Here is an 18,113-nt window from a genome sequence, read left to right on the forward strand (position 1 = left end):
CTGCTTCTAAAAGTGGCTCATCAGAGAGATGGTACGAGGTTCAGGTTGCTTGCCTGTCCTGGCCTAGATTCCAGATTCTTTCTCCTTGAACAAAGAAGTGTACAAAGCAAGTAAAAAGCAGTGGCAAAGTTTACTGGGCACAGTTAAAGGGAAGAATGATATGTGGCGGGGAGAACTTGGCTCTGCAGACCGGGGTTGGGCCAAGACAAAAAGAGGACGAGAGCAAAGACACAAGCACTGAGCGATTTGGCAAGTTAGGGTAGCGAAACCTTCATGGCGTCAGTGTGTCCTCTTACGCTCTCTCCTAATACGAGCTCTGAGACCCGGTGCTGGGATCCCACTGCTGAAGTCAGGTCTAGCATCCTGCTAGAAACCTGTCCCAGTTCTCCGAAGTCCACTTGGGGGACTGTTCTGCCCCTGGTCTGGGATCTTGTAATTAACAGGTCACGCCTACTTCCGGGCCAGTTTTGGCCACGCCCTAGCCCCCCTCGCTCAACCCCCCTGGCTGTTTCTTTGTTTTGAGTTTGCAGTGCTGTGTGTCAAACCCCAGGGCCTCATGCACGCTAGGACAGTGCTCTGCCACCGAGCTGTATCCCCAGCCCTGGGCTGCATTCCGGGACCACCGCAGGGCGGCAGGTGCAGAGCGCCCCCAGGCGGTGGGAAGTTTTCAGCTCCTTTGCAGTCTTAGGAACCGCCACTGTCCTGTGGCCCGCGGCGCACTGAAATGTCATCCCGTGGGGCCTGAGTGTAATTCTCACGGCCCCAGCAACTGCTGATCAAACTCGTGTTCCTGTCCATGTTGCTGCTGCTCGCGTTTCCTACAGAGGGGAGCCAGAGTTGGGGTGAGCAGGGGCTGCTGGCCTGGGCTGCGAGTGTCAGGCAGTGCCCCAGCACTTCTGGAAGCCGAGGCAGGAGGACTGCAAGCTGGAGCCTGGCCTGGGCAATGAAAAAGAAAAGGGAGGAAGGTGAGCACTGGGAATGCAGCTCAGTGTAAAGATCCTGGTTTCAATCGCGGAACTGCGGGGGGGGGGGGTCACCAAAACAACAGCAGCACTCAGCTTCGGAAGTGTCAGAGCAACCTCGCGAAGCAGGGACTATTGTCACCCCCATTTACGGGAGAGGAAATGGAGCCCTGAGACCTCAGGGGAGTGCAGGCAGCCAGTGCCCGGCAGGCTGGGATTTGGGTGTGGGCAGAGCCGCGGTTCCAGCCACATCCTTAGGGGAAACAGCGGGGGAGAGCCAGGGCACTGTCCCCTTCATTTAACAGCACCACTGCCGACCCGCGGCCGCCGGCCCCTCTCCAGCCCGCCCCTGATTCCCTGGACTTCTCGGACGCTTTCCCTCGCCGGTCTGCTTCCGCTGAAATTTAACCCTCCCTGGAGGGCCCCGCCCGCTCCGCGAGCTTCTGAAAGGAGAGCTGTTTATTTTCTTCTAGGTGAGGGCCCGCAGCACTCGGCTCCTGTTTGCCGCCTCCAGACACCTCCTCCCCCTGCCACCCCCAATTTCTGCTTAAAACAGCCTTCTGTCCCAGGCTAGCCTTTTGTTTTTGAAACACAGATCGCTCTAGGTAGTCCAAGCTGATGTTGAACCCGCAATCCTCCTGCCTCAGCCTCCCCTGCTGCCTTCTGCTGGGATGACAGGTGTGTGCCTGCAACAGCAGTTTATGTTATACTGGACTTGTCCCTGCTGGTTGCTGTCACCTGCCACCTGCCAGCCCTCTCTTCCCAGCGCCGGGGACGCTAGCTCGGCTGCCTGTATCTTCCCATTGAGTCTCTCAGCTGGGCAGCCTCACGGTCTGCGCAGAGGGCAGTTTGTCTCCCTGGCCTCTCACCATGTGGCGGCTTTGTCCCCAAGGACCTGCTCCACTCCAGCCGAACCACATCCCTGATCTCAGCCCAGGAAGGAGGTCCCACGATCAGTTTCTCCAGGACTTCACTCTGGCAGCTGGGAGTGTTGGGGGATCTCACAACCAGGAGGCGGCCGCCCCTGTTCACTGGGGGCCCTCAGTGCTAAGCAGACACCGGCATCGCTGACGGGGCCCTGACCTCGGCATCTGCGAGGCACTGTGCTCCGCTCTCAGCGGGAGATTTCATTCTTCCATCACAACCGAAGCCATCAGAGGGGAGTCCCAGGTCACCTGCTGCCCTGCACTCCTCCACGCCTGTGGCCATCCTGCTCCTATAACCATTTCCATGTATGTTAAGTCCAGGTTAAGTAGTTATGTGATAGATATACAAATGAGAATTGTATTACACTTTCAATTTGCTAGGTTTTTTGTTTGCTTATTTTCAGTGCTAGGGATGGAACCTAGGCAAGAGCTCTACCACTGAGCTACACCTTTGGACCTTTAAGTTTTCTATTATGCTTTTGTTTTGTTTTGGTTTGCTTTGTTTAAGACAGGATCTCCCTTGGTCTCAGCGATCCTCCTGCCTCAGCCTCCCACGTGCTGGGGTTACGTCATTCAGCACCACACCCGGCTATATGCTTGAAAATTTTCACAACTCTTTCTCTTTTCCTCTGCTTCCACTTGCTGCTCATCCCTTTTCAGGCTGGAATCACCCTTCGCCGTGTCACTCCGGTGTTCTTGCAATGATTTTCGTGTTATGTTTTAGTTTCCTCTCACTGGAACTTCTGCTAGTACCCAGGGTTATTGATCGACTCTTTTCTACAGCACCATCTTTCTTGGACCTGAGCACCTGGCACCCTCTGCCTTCCCCCCTGGGTTGCTCTTCCGTTCCCCATGGGCCCGTTCTGCTGTCTCTGCTGGCACTGGTGTTTGCAGAGGGGATTCACTCCTGTACACTCCTTGTATGGCACTGTCAGCATGGAATCCTGCCCTGGCCTCATCTTTTAGGGGGCTTCCTCTGTCACAAACAGCCTGCCACATTATCAGGTGACACTGGGGTGGCTCTCACCAGGGATCTGCCCACAGTGCTGGCACCGCACGACCTGAAACCGGTCATCAGCACAGCCCAGGCCCCGGGGACATGCGGCTGCCATTGCTCGTGCTGATCCTGGGAGCAGAAAAATGATAGGAGCTGGAGGTTGTGCCTGTGCTGGATCCTGAAGCTCTTGTTAGCTCAGGGTGTGGGAGGATTTTAGCAGTGGGAGCGCTGAGGTGAGAGGTAAAGTACAGCTCTAATTAGCTGTCAGATGGTGCCTCTCATATCGCATGGTGAAGCACCTCTTCCCAGTGTGCTCAGTGCCTGCTTTTTCTTTTAAAAATCATCTGTGTATACATTTTAATAAAATATATTTATCTGCATTAACATTATAATATCATGTTTAGATATCCTAAATATTACTTTTGAGTTTTAAAATATAAGCCTATTATGTTAGAACAGTTTTAGATGTAAAGAAAAGCTGGAATATAGAAATCTGTTGTATGTCCCACCTCGGGCTCCCCAGTATTCAAATCATACATTGTGATACAATGTTTGTTAGCAGTAATAGGTATACACAGTCACTTCCTGTGTCCATATGTTTTGAAATATAGGTTCAACCAATTGCTGTTGGAAACTATTTGGAAAAAAAGAGGTACTGTGTGAAACACACAGAATCTTTCATTATTTACTAATAATATACATACAATAATAACTACATAATATAACGTTTTATAAATAATCTGGAGACGGTAAAGTGCCCAGGAGGATGTATGTAGGTGATAAATAGACAACATTTTACATAAGGCACTTGAGTACCCACTGATTCTGATATTCAAGGGGATTCTGTAATCAATTCCCCATGAATAATCAGAGCACCAAGTAACAGTTCAAATGAACTGTTTGCATGTGCATAGTTTTTATTTACCATTGCTCTTGTGTTTTGGGGTCCCATCTAGGATGTTTCATTACATTTATTTGACATATATCCTTGGCCAGGCATGGTGGCTCATGCCAGTAATCCCAGAACTCAGGAGGCTGAGTTAGAATGATTGCTGCCAGTTCAAGGCCAGCCTGAGTTATATCGTGAGCTCAAGGCCAGTCTGAACTACGTAATGAGACCCTACCTCAACAAACAAATAAACAAACAAATATCCTTGGGATTCTTTACAGGTTGACATTTCTCCGAATTTTTCAAAATATTGTGGAATACTGACTAGACATTTTATAGATTGTCTTCGGTTTGGGGTGTACATGATAGTCCTCTCAGGGTTAGATATCAATTATGCCTTAATCATTGCTTTTGTTGTTTTACTTGGGAATAATAGTCTTTCACCCTTGCTTCTAATCGCTTTCTCTTCTTTTATTTCTCTATTTTATTTTCTTACCACTTTAAAATTTTCGCTCATTAAGGTAAAATCACTCTACTGAGTGGATGTTCACTATATATGATTGTGTGATATTTTAGATTTTTGTTATATAACTATGGTTACAGTTGACAAATTAAGTGATCATAGTTTGCCATTTTCAAGCCTGTGCTTGACGGTATTTTTTGCCCCTGGTATTGGGAATTGAACTCAGGACCTTGCGCTTGCCAGGCAGGTGCTCTGCTGCCAAGCTGCATCCCCAGCCCTTGATGGTATTATTATTATTGATTACACTACATTAGCCAAGATGACATAGTTGTGCTCAACTGCTCTTCCTTGTATGCTCATGCCCAGTTTGTCTGGGGAACCTAATAGTGTAGTCCAGTTCCAAAGCACTGGGTGCCAGCCACGCAGGCAGCAGTCTTTCATCCCTGATAAATTGCAGAGGCAGGATCCTGGGACATACTCAAAAGCCTAAAGCCAGCTCTGCCTAGAAGACACCTCTGAAAAGTAATCGTTTCATTTTTTTTTTGTCTTTTTCATTTTTATGGGTACCAGGGATCGAAATCACAACTGTCTGCTTGCAAGGCAGGCGCTTATACCGCTGAGCTAAATCTCCAGCCCAAAAGTAATCATTTCCTAAAGAAGTTTTAAAAGTAGTAATAAAGCTACCTACTGTAAGCAATTTACAAGCCTTAATGCAGAAAACAAACAAAACAAAATAGCAAGTGAGAAAACATGGAAGCAAGATGTAACTCATAATCCCCATTTCACCCGAGGAAAATCAAGGGGGCGTTGAGGTTGGGGAAGTCAAAAGCTACTCATCTGAATTTTATGAAACGGTAGCAGTGGGAGTAACAAAGCAGATCAATAAGTCTCTTGACAAAAACAGAACAGAGATAAAGAGATGATAGTCACAAAGAAGGAAATGATTAGTAGGTCTAGAGTAGATTCAGAAAAAAAAAAAAATAGAGGGCCCAAGGAAAGACATGGAGACCACAAATGTCCAACATAGAAAAGAACTGTATTTCATAAATCAGACTCAAATAGAAATCCAGGAAATTAAATATGCCTCTGAAAGTATACCCAGCAGTCAACCAGTGTGGAGACAGAATATCAGGTCTGGAAGACAGGATTGTGGTGGTTGTCAATCAGCAGATGAGTCTAGAGTTTATACGTATGACCATGTCCTCTGTAAACACTGACAATTCAGCTCCTTCCTCTTCTATTTGGATATTTTTTGTTTCTGCATCTGTTGATATGATCTTTACAATATGAATTGTTTGTGCTTTCTGTAACTTGTCTAAAATTTTCCCGTACTCTGATATCGCCTTATATTTTCTTTGAACAATTGTAAGTTTTATTTTCACATCCATAAGCTATCTGAAATTTATTTGCAGATATGTTCTTTAGGGGAAAGGGGTGTTGAGTTTTCCTCTTCATAGGCATGATATGTCTCTCCATTTCTTTATGTTCTCCAAGGAAGTTGTGTAATTCTCCCATCAACATATTCTCTTATATTTATTCCTAAGTATCCTGTGGTTTTTGTTGCTTTTACAAATGGCATTTCTCAAAATGAAATATTCTATGTGTTCGTCGCTGTAGGATAGCACATTGGTGTTTCAGGTGTTCATCTGGTTCTGAGAAAAGTGTGTGTTCTAGTAACTTGTAGATTCCTTATAAATTGTATATCCTGAGATACAGTGATCAGTCTGCGGTTAGCAATCACCATTTATAGTGATGGCTTTCTTTCTCTCTCTCTTTTCATTCTTTCTTTTTTCTTTTTTGTATTTTTGAGACAAGATCTCACTATGGAGCCCAGGCTAGCTTCAAACTTGTGGTGAGTGTCCTGCTGTGGCTTCCTAAGTGCTGCTATTACAGGCATGGGTCTCCATGCCTAGCCATATTTCTTTTTCTCAGTGTATCAGCTCATCCCACCCAGTCCCAGCATGAAGTTGAACAGAAACAGGGAAATCTGCTGTCTTCATCTCGGTTTGGAAAAGTCTCTCATTGCTAGCCAATTAGATGTTTTTTCTTTCTTTCTTTTTTTTTTTTTTTTTTTAAGCCTACAGCACCCGGTAGTTCCAGGTGGTCTCCCATCCAAGTACTAACCAGGCCCGACCCTGCTTAGCTTCCAAGATCAGACGAGATTGGGCACGTTCAGGGTGGTATGGCCATAGACAGATGTTTTTTCTTTTTGCTTAAACCCACACCTTTGCACATTCCAGGCAAGTTTTCTACCAGAGCTGCATTTCCAACCTTAGAAACTTTTTTAAAATTGTGAATTAGTGTTAAGCTTTATCCACTGAGTTCTCCTTACTTGTTGAACTAATCATATATGTTTACCTTCTAATGTGTCAGTTCTGTATATCTCACTGATAATATTTTTTGAGACAGGGTCTTGCTGTGTAGTTGTTATCATTTGTCCCCCTGAAGCCTCATGCAGTCATGGGGATGCTTTTCAGAGGGTGCCTGGATCTAGACTGTGTGGTGCTGAGACTGAGACTGTGTGATCATTAGCTCAGGCTGTTGATTGGTTTGGCTCCCATGTGAAATATAAAAGGATCAGAAAGAAGCTGCCATTGCTGACTGCTCGCTGTTGCTGTGTCTTTCTGATGTGAACTGTCTTCCTTCTGTGATGCCCCTCTGCCATGCCACCTGTCTTGCGGCAGGAGTCTCTATGAACTGTGAGCCAAATAAACGTTTTCTTCTTTAACTTTGAGTATTTTGTCTCAGCAACAAGAAAAGTATCTACAACAGAATTTGAAACCAGAGAAGTGGGGTCCTTGCTGTGATGTTACCTGGTGGTTTAGGAGCCTTTAGGAAAGAGTTGTGGGAAGAGTTTGGAAAAGTTTGGAGATGCTTTTTGGAAAAGTAGCCCTGGAACTCCTTAAAGTGTACTTGATGGGAGATTCTGGTCATGCTCAGAAGACCAGAAGGCTGATAGAAATGGTACCGGTCAAGACCAGACTCAGGAGGTTTGTGCTAGGAAGAAAGCCTTCACTGGCTGTTGAACTCCAGATGATGTGTGTTATGCCTTGGCAGAAAGTTTGTCTGCATTTTTCTCATGTCCAGAGTTTTTGCCTGAGACTGAGATTAAGGGTGATGGATTAATTAATGTAGCAGAAGAAATGTCAAGGCAGTCTAACATTGAGATCATGGCATGGCTGCTGTTAGAGGCTTTTAGCCAGTTCTATGTTCAAAATCAAGAACAAAGAGTCCAGGGAAATGACTTAAAATGTGGGTAGGTTGGCCAGAAAGGAAACTCCAGAGGCCAGGTGTGATGGTGCACATCTGTAATCCCAGAACTCGGGAGGCTGAGGCAGGAAGATCACTGTGAGTTTGAGGCTAGCCTGGGCTACAAAGTGAGTTCAAGGCCAGGCTGAACTACATAGTGAGACCCTGTCTCAAAAAAAAAAAAAAAAAAAAAAAAAAAAAAAAAGAAACTCCAGTAAAGCTATGGACTGGAAAGATAGAGCAGAGGAGATCTTACTTGCTGAGAAGGAACAGGAGAATAGAACACAAGGCCTGAGGGCATCACAAGAAGCAGCAGGACTCCACTCTTTGTAGTCTCAAATTACCTTGTTAATAGAGCCTCAGAGCATCACGTTCCAGAATAGCACCAGCTTAGGGAAGTTATTTCTCTGCATTTGGTTCGCAGGCACTCAACCTCTATGGCCAAGACAGAGGACAGCCTGCCTGCTGCTCCAACTGGCAGCAGATCTTGGCATCATCCATGTGGCGCTAGTTTTAGGTGCATGCAGAATGCAAGAGTTCTGGGATTGGGAAACTTCCACCCAAATTTTAGAAGAAGCCTGGGAGGTTTGGCAATGAGCTTCTGAGAAGACAGTGTGTGAAGCTGTGAGTGTGAAGCCAGAGGTGCAGTGGAGATCCCAGAAGTCTGGAGAAGGCAGGAGCGTGGGTCCTCTGTGTAAAAATGCAAGCCGGCTCAAGAGAGAGGCCATGAGAGCTACAACCACCTGCAGAGCGGTAGGGGTGGAGCTGCCCAAGCTCTTTGGAGTTCACATCTTGCCACAGATTGCCTCAGATACCGCACAGGTTTTAATGTTTGCCCTGCTGGATTTTGGACTTGTTTTGATCCCATTCCTTTGTATCCTCTTTGTATCCCCGTTTGCACTTTTGGAATGGGAGTGTTTATCCTGTGCCATTGAATGTCGGAATCTATCTTTCATTGTATGGGGCCTTGCAGCTAAGAGTTTGCCTTAAATTTCAGAAGAGATTGGGACTTGGACTTTTCAGCAAGGCTGACTTTGCCAGCTCTTCAACACGGACTGAATGCCTTTTGCACAAACGGAGTACTTGAATCTTTGAGGGGCTGGGGATATAACATTATGGTTTGTTTCTAGATGTCCCCCCAAAACCCTCATGTGGTCACAGGCGGGGCTTTTCCAGAGGATCTGGAGTCTATGACATTTGTAGTGTAATGCTAGGATTAAGGTGTGAGTGCTAGCTGCTCTAAGGAGGGGATCAGGGGTACAATAGCAGGGACCGAAAGAGGCTTGTTGCTGGATACTTGTAGTTTGTTGCTTGCTGTCTTTTGCCTGCCATGATCTGTTTCTCTTTTGCAACGCCTCTCTGCCATCCCACCCTGCCTTGGAGCCAACTGCGTATGGACTGAAACCTCTACAAACTGTGAACTAAAATAAACTTTTCCTTTTTAACGTGTTGGGTATTTTGCCTCAGCAACAAGGGAAAGGAACTAAGACAGTAGTTTAGACCGGCCTTGAACTCATTATATAACTCAGACTGGCCATGAACACCCAGCAATCCTCTGCCTCAGCCTCCCTAGTGCTGGAATTATAGGTATGTGCCTCTGTGCCTGGCCTCATTCACTTTTTAAAGCAGACTGTCTCTGCATTCCTAGAATGAACCCTGCACCATCATTCCCTAACACACATGTGTGTATGTACACACATACACTGCTGGACTCAGTTTACTAATTATTTTATTTAGGACTTGCAGCCTTAGAAGGCTGACTGGCCCCTTTTTCCTGATGCGTGGAGGGTTTATGTGAGTAAACAGCCCCTGTAACCGTGGCCAGAAGACTGTGACGAGCCATCTGGGTGCTGTCTGTTTGCACATTTCCAACTTGTCATTCAGGTCTTTAGAATTCATGTCTATTCAGTTTTTCTCCTTCCTTCCCTCTTTTCTTTATTTCTTTCTTGTTCTTTTTTGAGACAAGGTCTCGCCATGTACCCCAGTCTGGCCTCAAACTCAGCAATCCTCATGTCCTCAGATGCTGACATTACACCTGTGCTCCACCACTCCTGGCTTGTTTTTCTGCTTCTTTCTTATTTTTCTCTTTTTCGGTACCTGGAATTGAACTCACGACCTCACGCTTACCAGGCAGGTGCTTACACCACTGAGCTAAACCCCGGGCTCTCTGGTTTTTAAAAAAATCATCCTTAGCTGTCTGTCATCCATTTCCCCCACCTTATTAGGCCAAGGCTTCATTTTCTATCTAGGGTCCTGACCTATCTAGGGTCGTAACCCCAAGCCGTTAGCAACCAGCTTACAGAGACCTGTTCACAGTCGGCTCATCCGCTAGTTCTCAGTTTCTTCTTTTTCTAGAACCTGGGTTTTACTTCCCTTTTGAGATGCAAACACATATTTAAATTTTCATATTTTCTCAAATATTCTTAGTTGATGAGGGCAACAGAACTTTTAGTGTGTGTGTGTGTGTGTCTTTTTTTTTTGTCTTTTTCTTTTTTATCGGTACCAGGGGTCAAACTCACAACCACACACTTGCAAGGCGGGTGCATACGCCGCTGAGCTAAATCCTCAGCCTGTCTTTTTGAGCCAGGGTCTCACTATGCAGTTCAGGCTGGCCTTAAACTCACTTTGTAGCCTAGATTGGCCTCAAAGTCACAATGATCCTCCTGCCTCAGCCTCCCAAGTGCACCATTATGCCCAGCCTAATTTAGTTATGGAGTCCTAAGTTTCTGGTCTGCATGTTCTTGCTTCTTTATTCCACACTGGTTTTTGAAAGAGACAAAATGGAGCCAGACAAGCATGCTGAGTCGTTAGAGGAGACCGGAGAGGGGGCGTCTCACAGGCTGGCGAAGGGTGCCATGGCCTGGGATGCTGGGAATACAGGGAGTAATGGTGTCAAGGGAGCAGCAGTGGGCCCCAGAGCCAGAAGGGCGACCTCCACCCGCCCCCTCTATAATCCTGAAGTCTGCAGCCCTGCCCCTCTCCCTGCAGCCAGATACCGAAGCATTTCTTCAGCCTGGATCTGTGGGTGTCCAGGGCTGAGTCCAGGGGCCAGGAGAGAGGGCGCTTCTGCAGTTGTGTTCCCAGCCTCCAGAGAGCCTCTGATCAATAGGAAGAAGCTGACCTCAGTCAGTCACCTGCAAATTCACAACTGCCAGCGTGCTGCCTGCACCCCGGGGAGAGTGCTCCGAGGTGGGAATCCAACCCTGAAAGAGGGGCAGGGACCTCCCCAGGGAAATGTTAAGAACTGAGAAGTCAAGGGAGGAATAGAGTGGGAGGCTTTTGGGTCCCTGCAGGAGAAAATTCCATACAGACAGGACCTGCAGCACACAGAAAGAGGGGTGAGGCCCCGAGGCTGGAGGGGTGGGGCCATGCTTCACGGGTCCTGAGAGGCCAGGGAAGGGCTGGAGGCTGTAACCTAAGATCAGCCGCAAACCTTTGAATGGGTTTAAACTCGGTCATTGAAAGCATAACATTTGCATTTTAAAAAGATCCATTTTAAACAGTGTGGTGGCACACGCCTGTAATCGCAGCACTGTGGGAGGCTGAGGCAGGGGGATTGCAAATTGGGCAATTTAGCAATTTAGTGAGGCCCTGTCTCAAACTGAATTAAGAAGGACTGGAGTTGTGGCTCAGCGCAAAGCCCCTGGATTCAATCCCAGTACTGAAAACACAACAAACCCTGTCTTCCCTGGGCAGCATGTGTGAGAGGAGGCTGTTCCCGCCTCTTCAGCTATTGCCACCTGGAAGACAGCCGAGCGGTCCCGGGGTGGCTTGAGCCGAGGAGGTGCAGGGACCGATCGGACAGATTTGAGGGGATTACTGAAGATAAGCGGACAGGACTAGATGCTTGAATGGCCAGCGGGGTAAGATCCTTCCCCCAGGGTAAGTGGTCCTTCTCGCCTCTGTCAGTCCTCAGCCTGATACCTCACAGCAGAAACGTTGCCCAGCTCCCCGGTGTGTCCCAGTCAGTACAGGAACCAAGGGCTCCCTGATCGGAGCCATTCACAGCAGCGCGGCACTTGCTGCATGCGTGGCCCAAGCCAGTCACTCCCTGCAGGAACCTGGAGGTACAGTGCCAGCTGCGCTGTGGGGACGGAGGAAGGGACAGCTGGCTGAGTTTAAAGCCAGTGTCCCAGCCTGTAGAGGGCACACGAAGTGTAGTGCTTGGGGAGCAGCTCGGTACCTTGGGGGTGTGGGAGAAGAAAAGATGCAAATGGTAGAGGAAACGCGAGGCCCTCTAGGGAGGGTTCTTAAGTTTTTCTAGGGTTTGTCTCGCAAAGCCTCGTTCTCCTTTCTTCACTCTTCCTAGGTCTCCATCGCCTTCTCCCCTCCCTGCCTTCCTCTGTGCCACAGCGGCTGAGGAGCTGGGAGTGGGGTGGGGGGCTGGACCAAGATGAGAGCCTCCTGGGGGAGAGCTGGAAGCAGAAGACACCGAGGCGGGAGCGCAGAGGCAGGGCAGGGTCCTAGGGAACAAGGGCGGCCAGGCCAGGCCAGGCCAGGGCTCAGACTCGGGCCTCCCCTGGGCCGGGGCTCCTGGAGGGCGCTTTCCTCCGGGTCGGGAACCCCTGGACTTCACATCCGCCTTCCTTTCTCACACAGGCTCTGCTGTGGTTTGGAGACTGAGAAGCCTGAGAGAGGTGAAACCCAGGGGTGCCAGGGAAGGGAAAGAGGAAAAGAGGTTTCCCACATCTCCCTCCCAGGGGGCAAAAAGCCTCCCGCCCCTCCAGCAGCCCCTCCAACAGCCTCCCCCTCGCCCCTCCGGGCACCCACGGCCTCAGCCGCCTCCACTATGCACCGGCCTCCGCACACTGACCGCGTGGCTGGGGCACAGTGCGAGGTCCTGGGTCCTGGCCCCAGCACCGTGAAAAACAGCCAGCCAGCCTCACACAGCGCGGAGGGCCGCCGTGGTCCTCAGGGCACGTCAAAAATCAGACCACGTGAAGACCTCTCAGCCTGTCTCAGGCAGCCGATGGTCCTGGGATGACCCACCCCAGCACTGGGCCTTTCGACTAAACTTCATCCATCCCCCTCGTTCTAAATTTCGACAGTGTCACTGAGTTGCCCAGGGTTGGCTCCAACTTGTAATTGTCTTTCCTTGGCTGCCCAGGGTGTCAGGGTGGCAGGCCTGCGCCAGCATCCCAGCTTAGAAGCTGCGTTTCCAAGTCCCCGGCTCGTGGTCCCGCACCCACGCAGGGTGCAGGAAGGTCAGGCCTGTTACTGTGCTTGTATTAGATCCCCACGTCAACCCCTTATTTTCCCATTTCACGGCTGAGGACGCCGAGACCAAACCCAGCCGTGCAGGGCTGGGTGAAGACCTGAATCCAGGTCCTTGGACTCGCGGCAGGGTGAGCTGGCCTTTTCCTGGCAACGTCCCATTCTCCCCTTCTGTGCCTCGTGTCCGTTGCCTGGCCCGAATGCAGGCTTGACAGGGAGAGACCCAGGGGCCAGGCAACACACGTCCAATGGGCCAAGACGGAACAGAATTGGACCCCTGCGGGCGTGCAGACCCCATTGCTCCTTCTCCCAGCACTGGCAGGAGGGCGTCAGGCAGGGGTAGTTAATTTTTGGGGTGTAGGGGAACTGATCCAGGGAGGTGCTCCCTGAGGTCACCTAAACACAGCCCTGTCCTAACTGTCACCTAACAGCCCGACTGCGAAGCTGTCACGTGGACAGAGTCACAGAGTCGCAGGCGAAAGGGGCGGAGCCGAGGCCGGACTGGGCTGGGGGCTGCCAGGCGGGGTGCGCCAGTCCAGCAGCCAGGAGCCAGAAACGCCGCCGACCTCATATTGGGCTCTCTGGTTCACCTCGGTATGTTCTTGCCAAGCTGCTCCCCTCGAACCTCTGCCTGAGCTCAGGAACGAGGTTCACCAGCCTGCACCCCAGCATTCTGGGCACTGCGGCCCTGGACACTGGGGATGCCAAAACGGAGGTGGAGGGACCACGCTTGGGGGTAGCTGTCATCTATTGCTGCAGCGCCAGGCTCCCGGACTGTGGGGCTCACTGGGCTGGAAGGACGCCTGCCTGCGGGGGCACTGGAGACAAGACCCTAGGGGCGCAGCCCAGGGAGGCGCAGGGCAGCGGTGTTTGCAGTTACGACCTGCACGGCATGCCCAAGGCTGAGCGAGGGGGCAGATTTGGGGCACCAAGGCAGCGGAAACAGGAAGTGGGGGCAGAGGCGGTGGGTGGGTGGAAAGTGCGGCTGCGCCTTCTGGGGCTGTCCGACCCCCGCCACCTCCCGCCCCAGTTGACGGAATTTGAAGCCCAGGTGGCCAATGGCTCCCCTTTTGGCCCCCACTCTGGGTCACTGGCTTCCCGTGCTGCCAGAACAGTGACCCCTCACGCCGCGGGCCCACCCCAGGGCCCAGCCACGCGCTCCTGGGATCCACGGTCCCGTTCCACTCTTTTCTCCAGGATTCCGAGTTGGGGCGGGGCGGCCAGGCCCCTCCCACTTGCCTCCCTCTCTCCTCACTCCCAACCAGCTTCTGGTGGTGGCATGGCTGTCAGCTCCTTGCAAACACCACCCTCTGGGCCCATCTTCTGGCTGTTTGGCATCAGGAGCTGGGTTTCAGCCCTGGTAGCTTGGCTTTTAGGGGACAAGTTGAGGACCTGATTTTGCATCTCTCCACTCTTCATCCTCTACTCCAGCTTCACAGATAAGCCATCCCTATTTTTGTACATATCCTCTATTTTGAACAGTCACAAAAATGGGACTTCCGTTTCATGAATGGCCTTGGCCATTTCCTCCCAATTTCCAAGGCTGTGTCTACTGATTTATCAGCCTCCCTCCCAGGTCTTTTTTCTTGTACACCCCTGAAAAACACACACAGAACTGCAGGTTTCAAAGAGGGAAAATAAAAGCGAATTTGTTGTTGGTAGGAAGGCCTGAGGGGAGGGTTCTTCACCTTCCTGGTCACCTGGGCTGGATGGGTGGTTGGGAGGCGATAGAAAAGGCGGCAGGCAGGCAGGCGGGGGCGCGTGCCCTGCTCTGTACAATATAGAAGAATCTGATATAGATACTTTGTATAAAAGCCACTTGTCATCAACTGAGTCCTCTTGCTGGCTGGTGGGGCTGGGGGCACTGGGAGATGAAGGAGCTAGGTGGTGGGCCAGGACATAGGAGGGACACCCCAGGGTCCCCATTGTCTGGCTGTCCCCTGTGGGGTTACTTTGGATCCTTAGTGGGGGCATAGCAGAGCTCGAGCGGCCGGGACACCTTCCAGAACTTCTCATTCACCAGCTCCAGGGTCAGTGAGCCATTCAGCGTCTGGGGTGGGGTGGGAGAGACAAGACAAAGTTGCAGAAGATAGAAAAAGAAGTGAGTGAGAGAAAAAAGGTGACCAAGGGGGTCAGAAAGCTAAGAATCAAAGGGATGAGCAAGGCAGGAGCCCACACAGTGATGGCAGAGGACACAGGAGATGGACGAGAAGAGGGAGGGCAGGGTTATGGAGCTGGGGACAGGTTCATGTTGGTGTGGCCCAGGCCACTGTGGCCTCCTGAGCCCTGTATCCCAGCCCCTTCCCAGGCTCACCGTGAACGCTCCACCTCCGGGCGCGATGTAGATGGTGTACTGCTTTTCGCTGACGCCCTCCAGGCTGGGCAAAGCAGGCTCTTCTGGGCCTTCACCTCCTCCAGCACCCCCGCCCTCCCCACCGCCCCCATCAGGTCCCCCAGTGTCAGAGGCACCCCCGCCAGGCCCTCCTGGCTCGCCAGCCTCTTGCTGTTGCCTCCGCTCAAGGGCAATGCGCAGGGCCAAGTACTTGGAGAGGTGGTCCACAGTGGCGTTTCCAGTGGTCTTCACATACCTGGGGGCAGGGCAGGAAACAGGTGGCCTCACTCTGGGAAGGGACAGGGGAGGGACTTCCTAGACAGACTTCTGGGGTTTGGAGAAGCCTATCTTTGAGTCTTTGCTTTTTCACAAGTTTGGGGAAAGGCAGGCTCTCACCTAGTCTGGCAGTATTCTCCTTTCTCCACGAGCAGGGGATGAGGCCGGAACACTAGCTCGATTTCTCCACCTGGCTCCGGGGGGCTGGGGGCGCCAGGGGGACTCGGGGGGCCCAGGGTTCCCCCTCCCACAGTGCCTCCCCGGTCACCAGAGTCTTCAGAACCGGCGCCCCCACCTCCCCCACCAGTACCACCTCCCCCCGTCCCTACACTGCTGCCCCCTGCGCCCCCTCCTCGGGGCCGCTTAGGAGCAGGGCCAGGGGCCGAGTCAGGAGCAGAGTCGGAGCTGACATCCTCTCCATCCCCCTCTCCCTCCCCGGCCTCTCCTTCTCCCCCACTCAGTGTCGTGGTCTGATCTGACCCGGGCATCGGCCGCCTCACGCGCTGGGCCCTGTAGAAGCAAGGGGCTCAGGTTAGAAAGCACCCAGGACAAGAAGAACTGAGACTTGGAGCATCAGACAGGAAAGAAACTGGGTAAGTCTGAATGACAACACCTAAGGATGTGCCCAGCACCTAATGTTTAACGCTTCTTTTACGGCTAAGCAAACAGGCTTAGAGAAGCTGAGAAACTCGTTTGAGATCATGGTTCTCCCCTCCAAAATGTGGGCCAAGAGCCAGCTGAAGGGGCATCACCTGAAAGCTCACAGAATGCATACTCTCAGGCCCAACCTAGGCCTCCTGGATCAAATCTGCATTTTTAACAAGAACCACAGGTCACCAGGACACACGTGACAGAGGTACTGGCTCAGATGGTGACTGCATCCCTAGTGTAACTGAAAGTTATGCTGGAAATCACTCTGCTGTTCTAACCTGCACAGAGCTAAGAGGGCAAGCTATTTTCTTAAGGAAAACAATGTTGGCTGTTCACCTAAGAAGCTACAATTGCAGCCATGATTCCCAGGCCGTTTAACCATCAGGCTGTGGTCAGCTCTCAGGATGCTGAGGCTTGGAGGAGGTAGGCAGCAGAGACAGTTTCAGGAGTCTGACCCAGGGGCCCAGTGCGGCCCCGTCCTGCCCACCCCACCCTGCCAGGCCAGCTGCAGCCCCTCTCCTGACCCCTGCACCTGTGCATGGCCTGCATCCGCAGCCCCTCCTCGATGCTGGAGCTCAGTGCCTGCTGGTTGTGCAGACGGCTGAGGCGAATGAGCACCCGGTCTTGGTGAGCCTCGTATTCCTCCCGGCTGGGATAGATTTTAGAGATCAGCGCATCAAAATTGGGGTCTGGCCGGAGGGACCGCTTAGACACCAGTTTTTTCCGGCAGGTAGGGCATTCCTTGTTCCTAGGACAGGAGATGGCTATAGTCCAGACTGGACCCATGAGAGGACCCCAGCCCCGCACCCCTTCTCCCCATCTTAGATGTGCCCCTTCCATTACCCGCTCCGCAGGGCTGTGACGATGCAGTCAGAGCAGAAGCGGTGGAGGCACTCCTTGGTAGTCATCGTGTTCTTCAGCATGTCCAGGCAGATGGGGCACATGAGCTCCGAATGCAGCGATCGAGGGGAAACTGCGATCTCTGTACCATCCATGATGGCTTCCTGGAGCATCAGGGAGGAGAGAGGTGGTGGAGGGTTGGGGTAAAGAGGTCTTAAAAACTGACTCACTGGGGAGGAGTTCTGAGAAATAGAGCAGTGAAATGGCAGAATCTGGGTACCCACACTGGCCACTTGAGGAAGAAGGGACTGTTGAGTTTGAGGGGCCACTGACTTGGAGTGGATGTGCACAAAAAGTTGGTGCCGCTAAAAGGAGCTTTGAAACAGGAGCTGAGGTTTGATGAGAGGCTTAGGGTGAGGTGTGGGGCACACACATGTGGTTTGGAGAAGATGGAATTCTTTAATAAGTAGATCCGAATGCACTATTGCACTATTGCAAAGGCAGATTCTGAGGCCCCACGCACTACTGACTCAACAGTGCACACGCGCGTTTGCATGTATAGGATTGGGATGTTACGAAGTTCCACGCCGTCTTGTATGCACTCAACTGAGAGGCTGAGAAGGTGATCTGGGCACCTGCTTACTAGTTTTCAAAGAAACATAGCAACATATTGAATGCCTCTGTGGCAGGGCTGTTTTGAAGATCAGATAAGATACACATAAAAGTGCTTCAAAAAAAAATTAAAGTGACTCCAAAGCAGGGCCCGGGAGTCCACGGAGTTGGGCAGGGTTGGCGGAGCAGGCAAAGAACGGACAAGAAGCCCTCCGATGGGGTCTGCGGGCTGGCGTCGGGGGCATGGAGGAAGCCGGGGCTGGAGGCTCCTCGTCACCTGCGGGGTCCGGTGCAGCTCATACAGACTGAGTTCCCACGTTTTGCTGGCATTTTGGGCATTCGCCGGCGTCGTCATGGTGACCGGGCGCAGACCCCCCACCGGGGCTCGGGTGAGGCGCAGAGAGGCTGGGAGGGGGAAGGGGCGCGGGAGGCGGTGTTAGGGGGGCCGCCCCTCGCGCAGTCCCCGCCCGCCCACCGCCCCTCCGCTCCCCGCCGCCCCTCACCCCGCTCCGGCGTCCGCGTTCCGCCGCCGCCGCGCTCCGCTCAGGCCGGGCCCGGGCCGAGTCCGCGCGCCCCGCCGCCGCCGCCGCCGCCGCTCAGATAGCAGCTCGCGCCGTCGCCGCCGCCGCCGCCGCCGCCATGGCCCGGGCGCTCGGGCCTACGTCACTTCCGCCCGGCTGCTCTCCTCCCCCGCGGCCCGGA

The 18,113-nt window shown here is 51.9% G+C and overlaps 1 protein-coding gene, 1 long non-coding RNA gene and 1 other non-coding gene across 4 annotated transcripts; 1 reads left to right on the top strand and 2 right to left on the bottom strand.

The window, feature by feature from the left end:
* The first annotated feature begins 524 nt into the window (after positions 1-524).
* On the top strand, positions 525-8,931 carry LOC134473728 (uncharacterized). Its single transcript, XR_010044146.1, has 2 exons — positions 525-2,194; positions 7,911-8,931. It is a non-coding gene; the product is annotated as an uncharacterized LOC134473728 (long non-coding RNA).
* LOC111757975 (5S ribosomal RNA) lies at positions 6,313-6,431 on the bottom strand. The gene has a single exon (XR_002792228.1). It is a non-coding gene; the product is annotated as a 5S ribosomal RNA (ribosomal RNA).
* A 5,220-nt stretch (positions 8,932-14,151) lies between the features above and the next one.
* On the bottom strand, positions 14,152-18,063 carry Ring1 (ring finger protein 1). Of its 2 annotated transcripts, XM_013156993.3 has the most exons (8): positions 17,915-18,063; positions 17,689-17,816; positions 16,803-16,963; positions 16,492-16,707; positions 15,429-15,818; positions 15,015-15,288; positions 14,653-14,750; positions 14,152-14,471 (listed from the first exon to the last, which is right to left on the bottom strand). In XM_013156993.3, the coding sequence occupies exons 2-8, from the start codon at positions 17,764-17,766 to the stop codon at positions 14,261-14,263; spliced, it is 1,428 nt and encodes a 475-aa protein (XP_013012447.1). In that variant the 5' UTR covers positions 17,767-17,816; positions 17,915-18,063; the 3' UTR covers positions 14,152-14,260. The 2 variants fall into 2 exon arrangements, with proteins under 2 accessions (XP_013012447.1, XP_003473975.1); XM_003473927.5 differs by having other exon boundaries at positions 14,323-14,750; positions 17,915-18,059.
* Positions 18,064-18,113: the final 50 nt, after the last annotated feature.

This window comes from Cavia porcellus, unplaced genomic scaffold (genome assembly GCF_034190915.1).
Source record: "Cavia porcellus strain 051 isolate PalLab524CR breed Dunkin Hartley unplaced genomic scaffold, mCavPor4.1 scaffold_28, whole genome shotgun sequence".
Classification (NCBI taxonomy): Eukaryota; Metazoa; Chordata; class Mammalia; order Rodentia; family Caviidae; genus Cavia; species Cavia porcellus.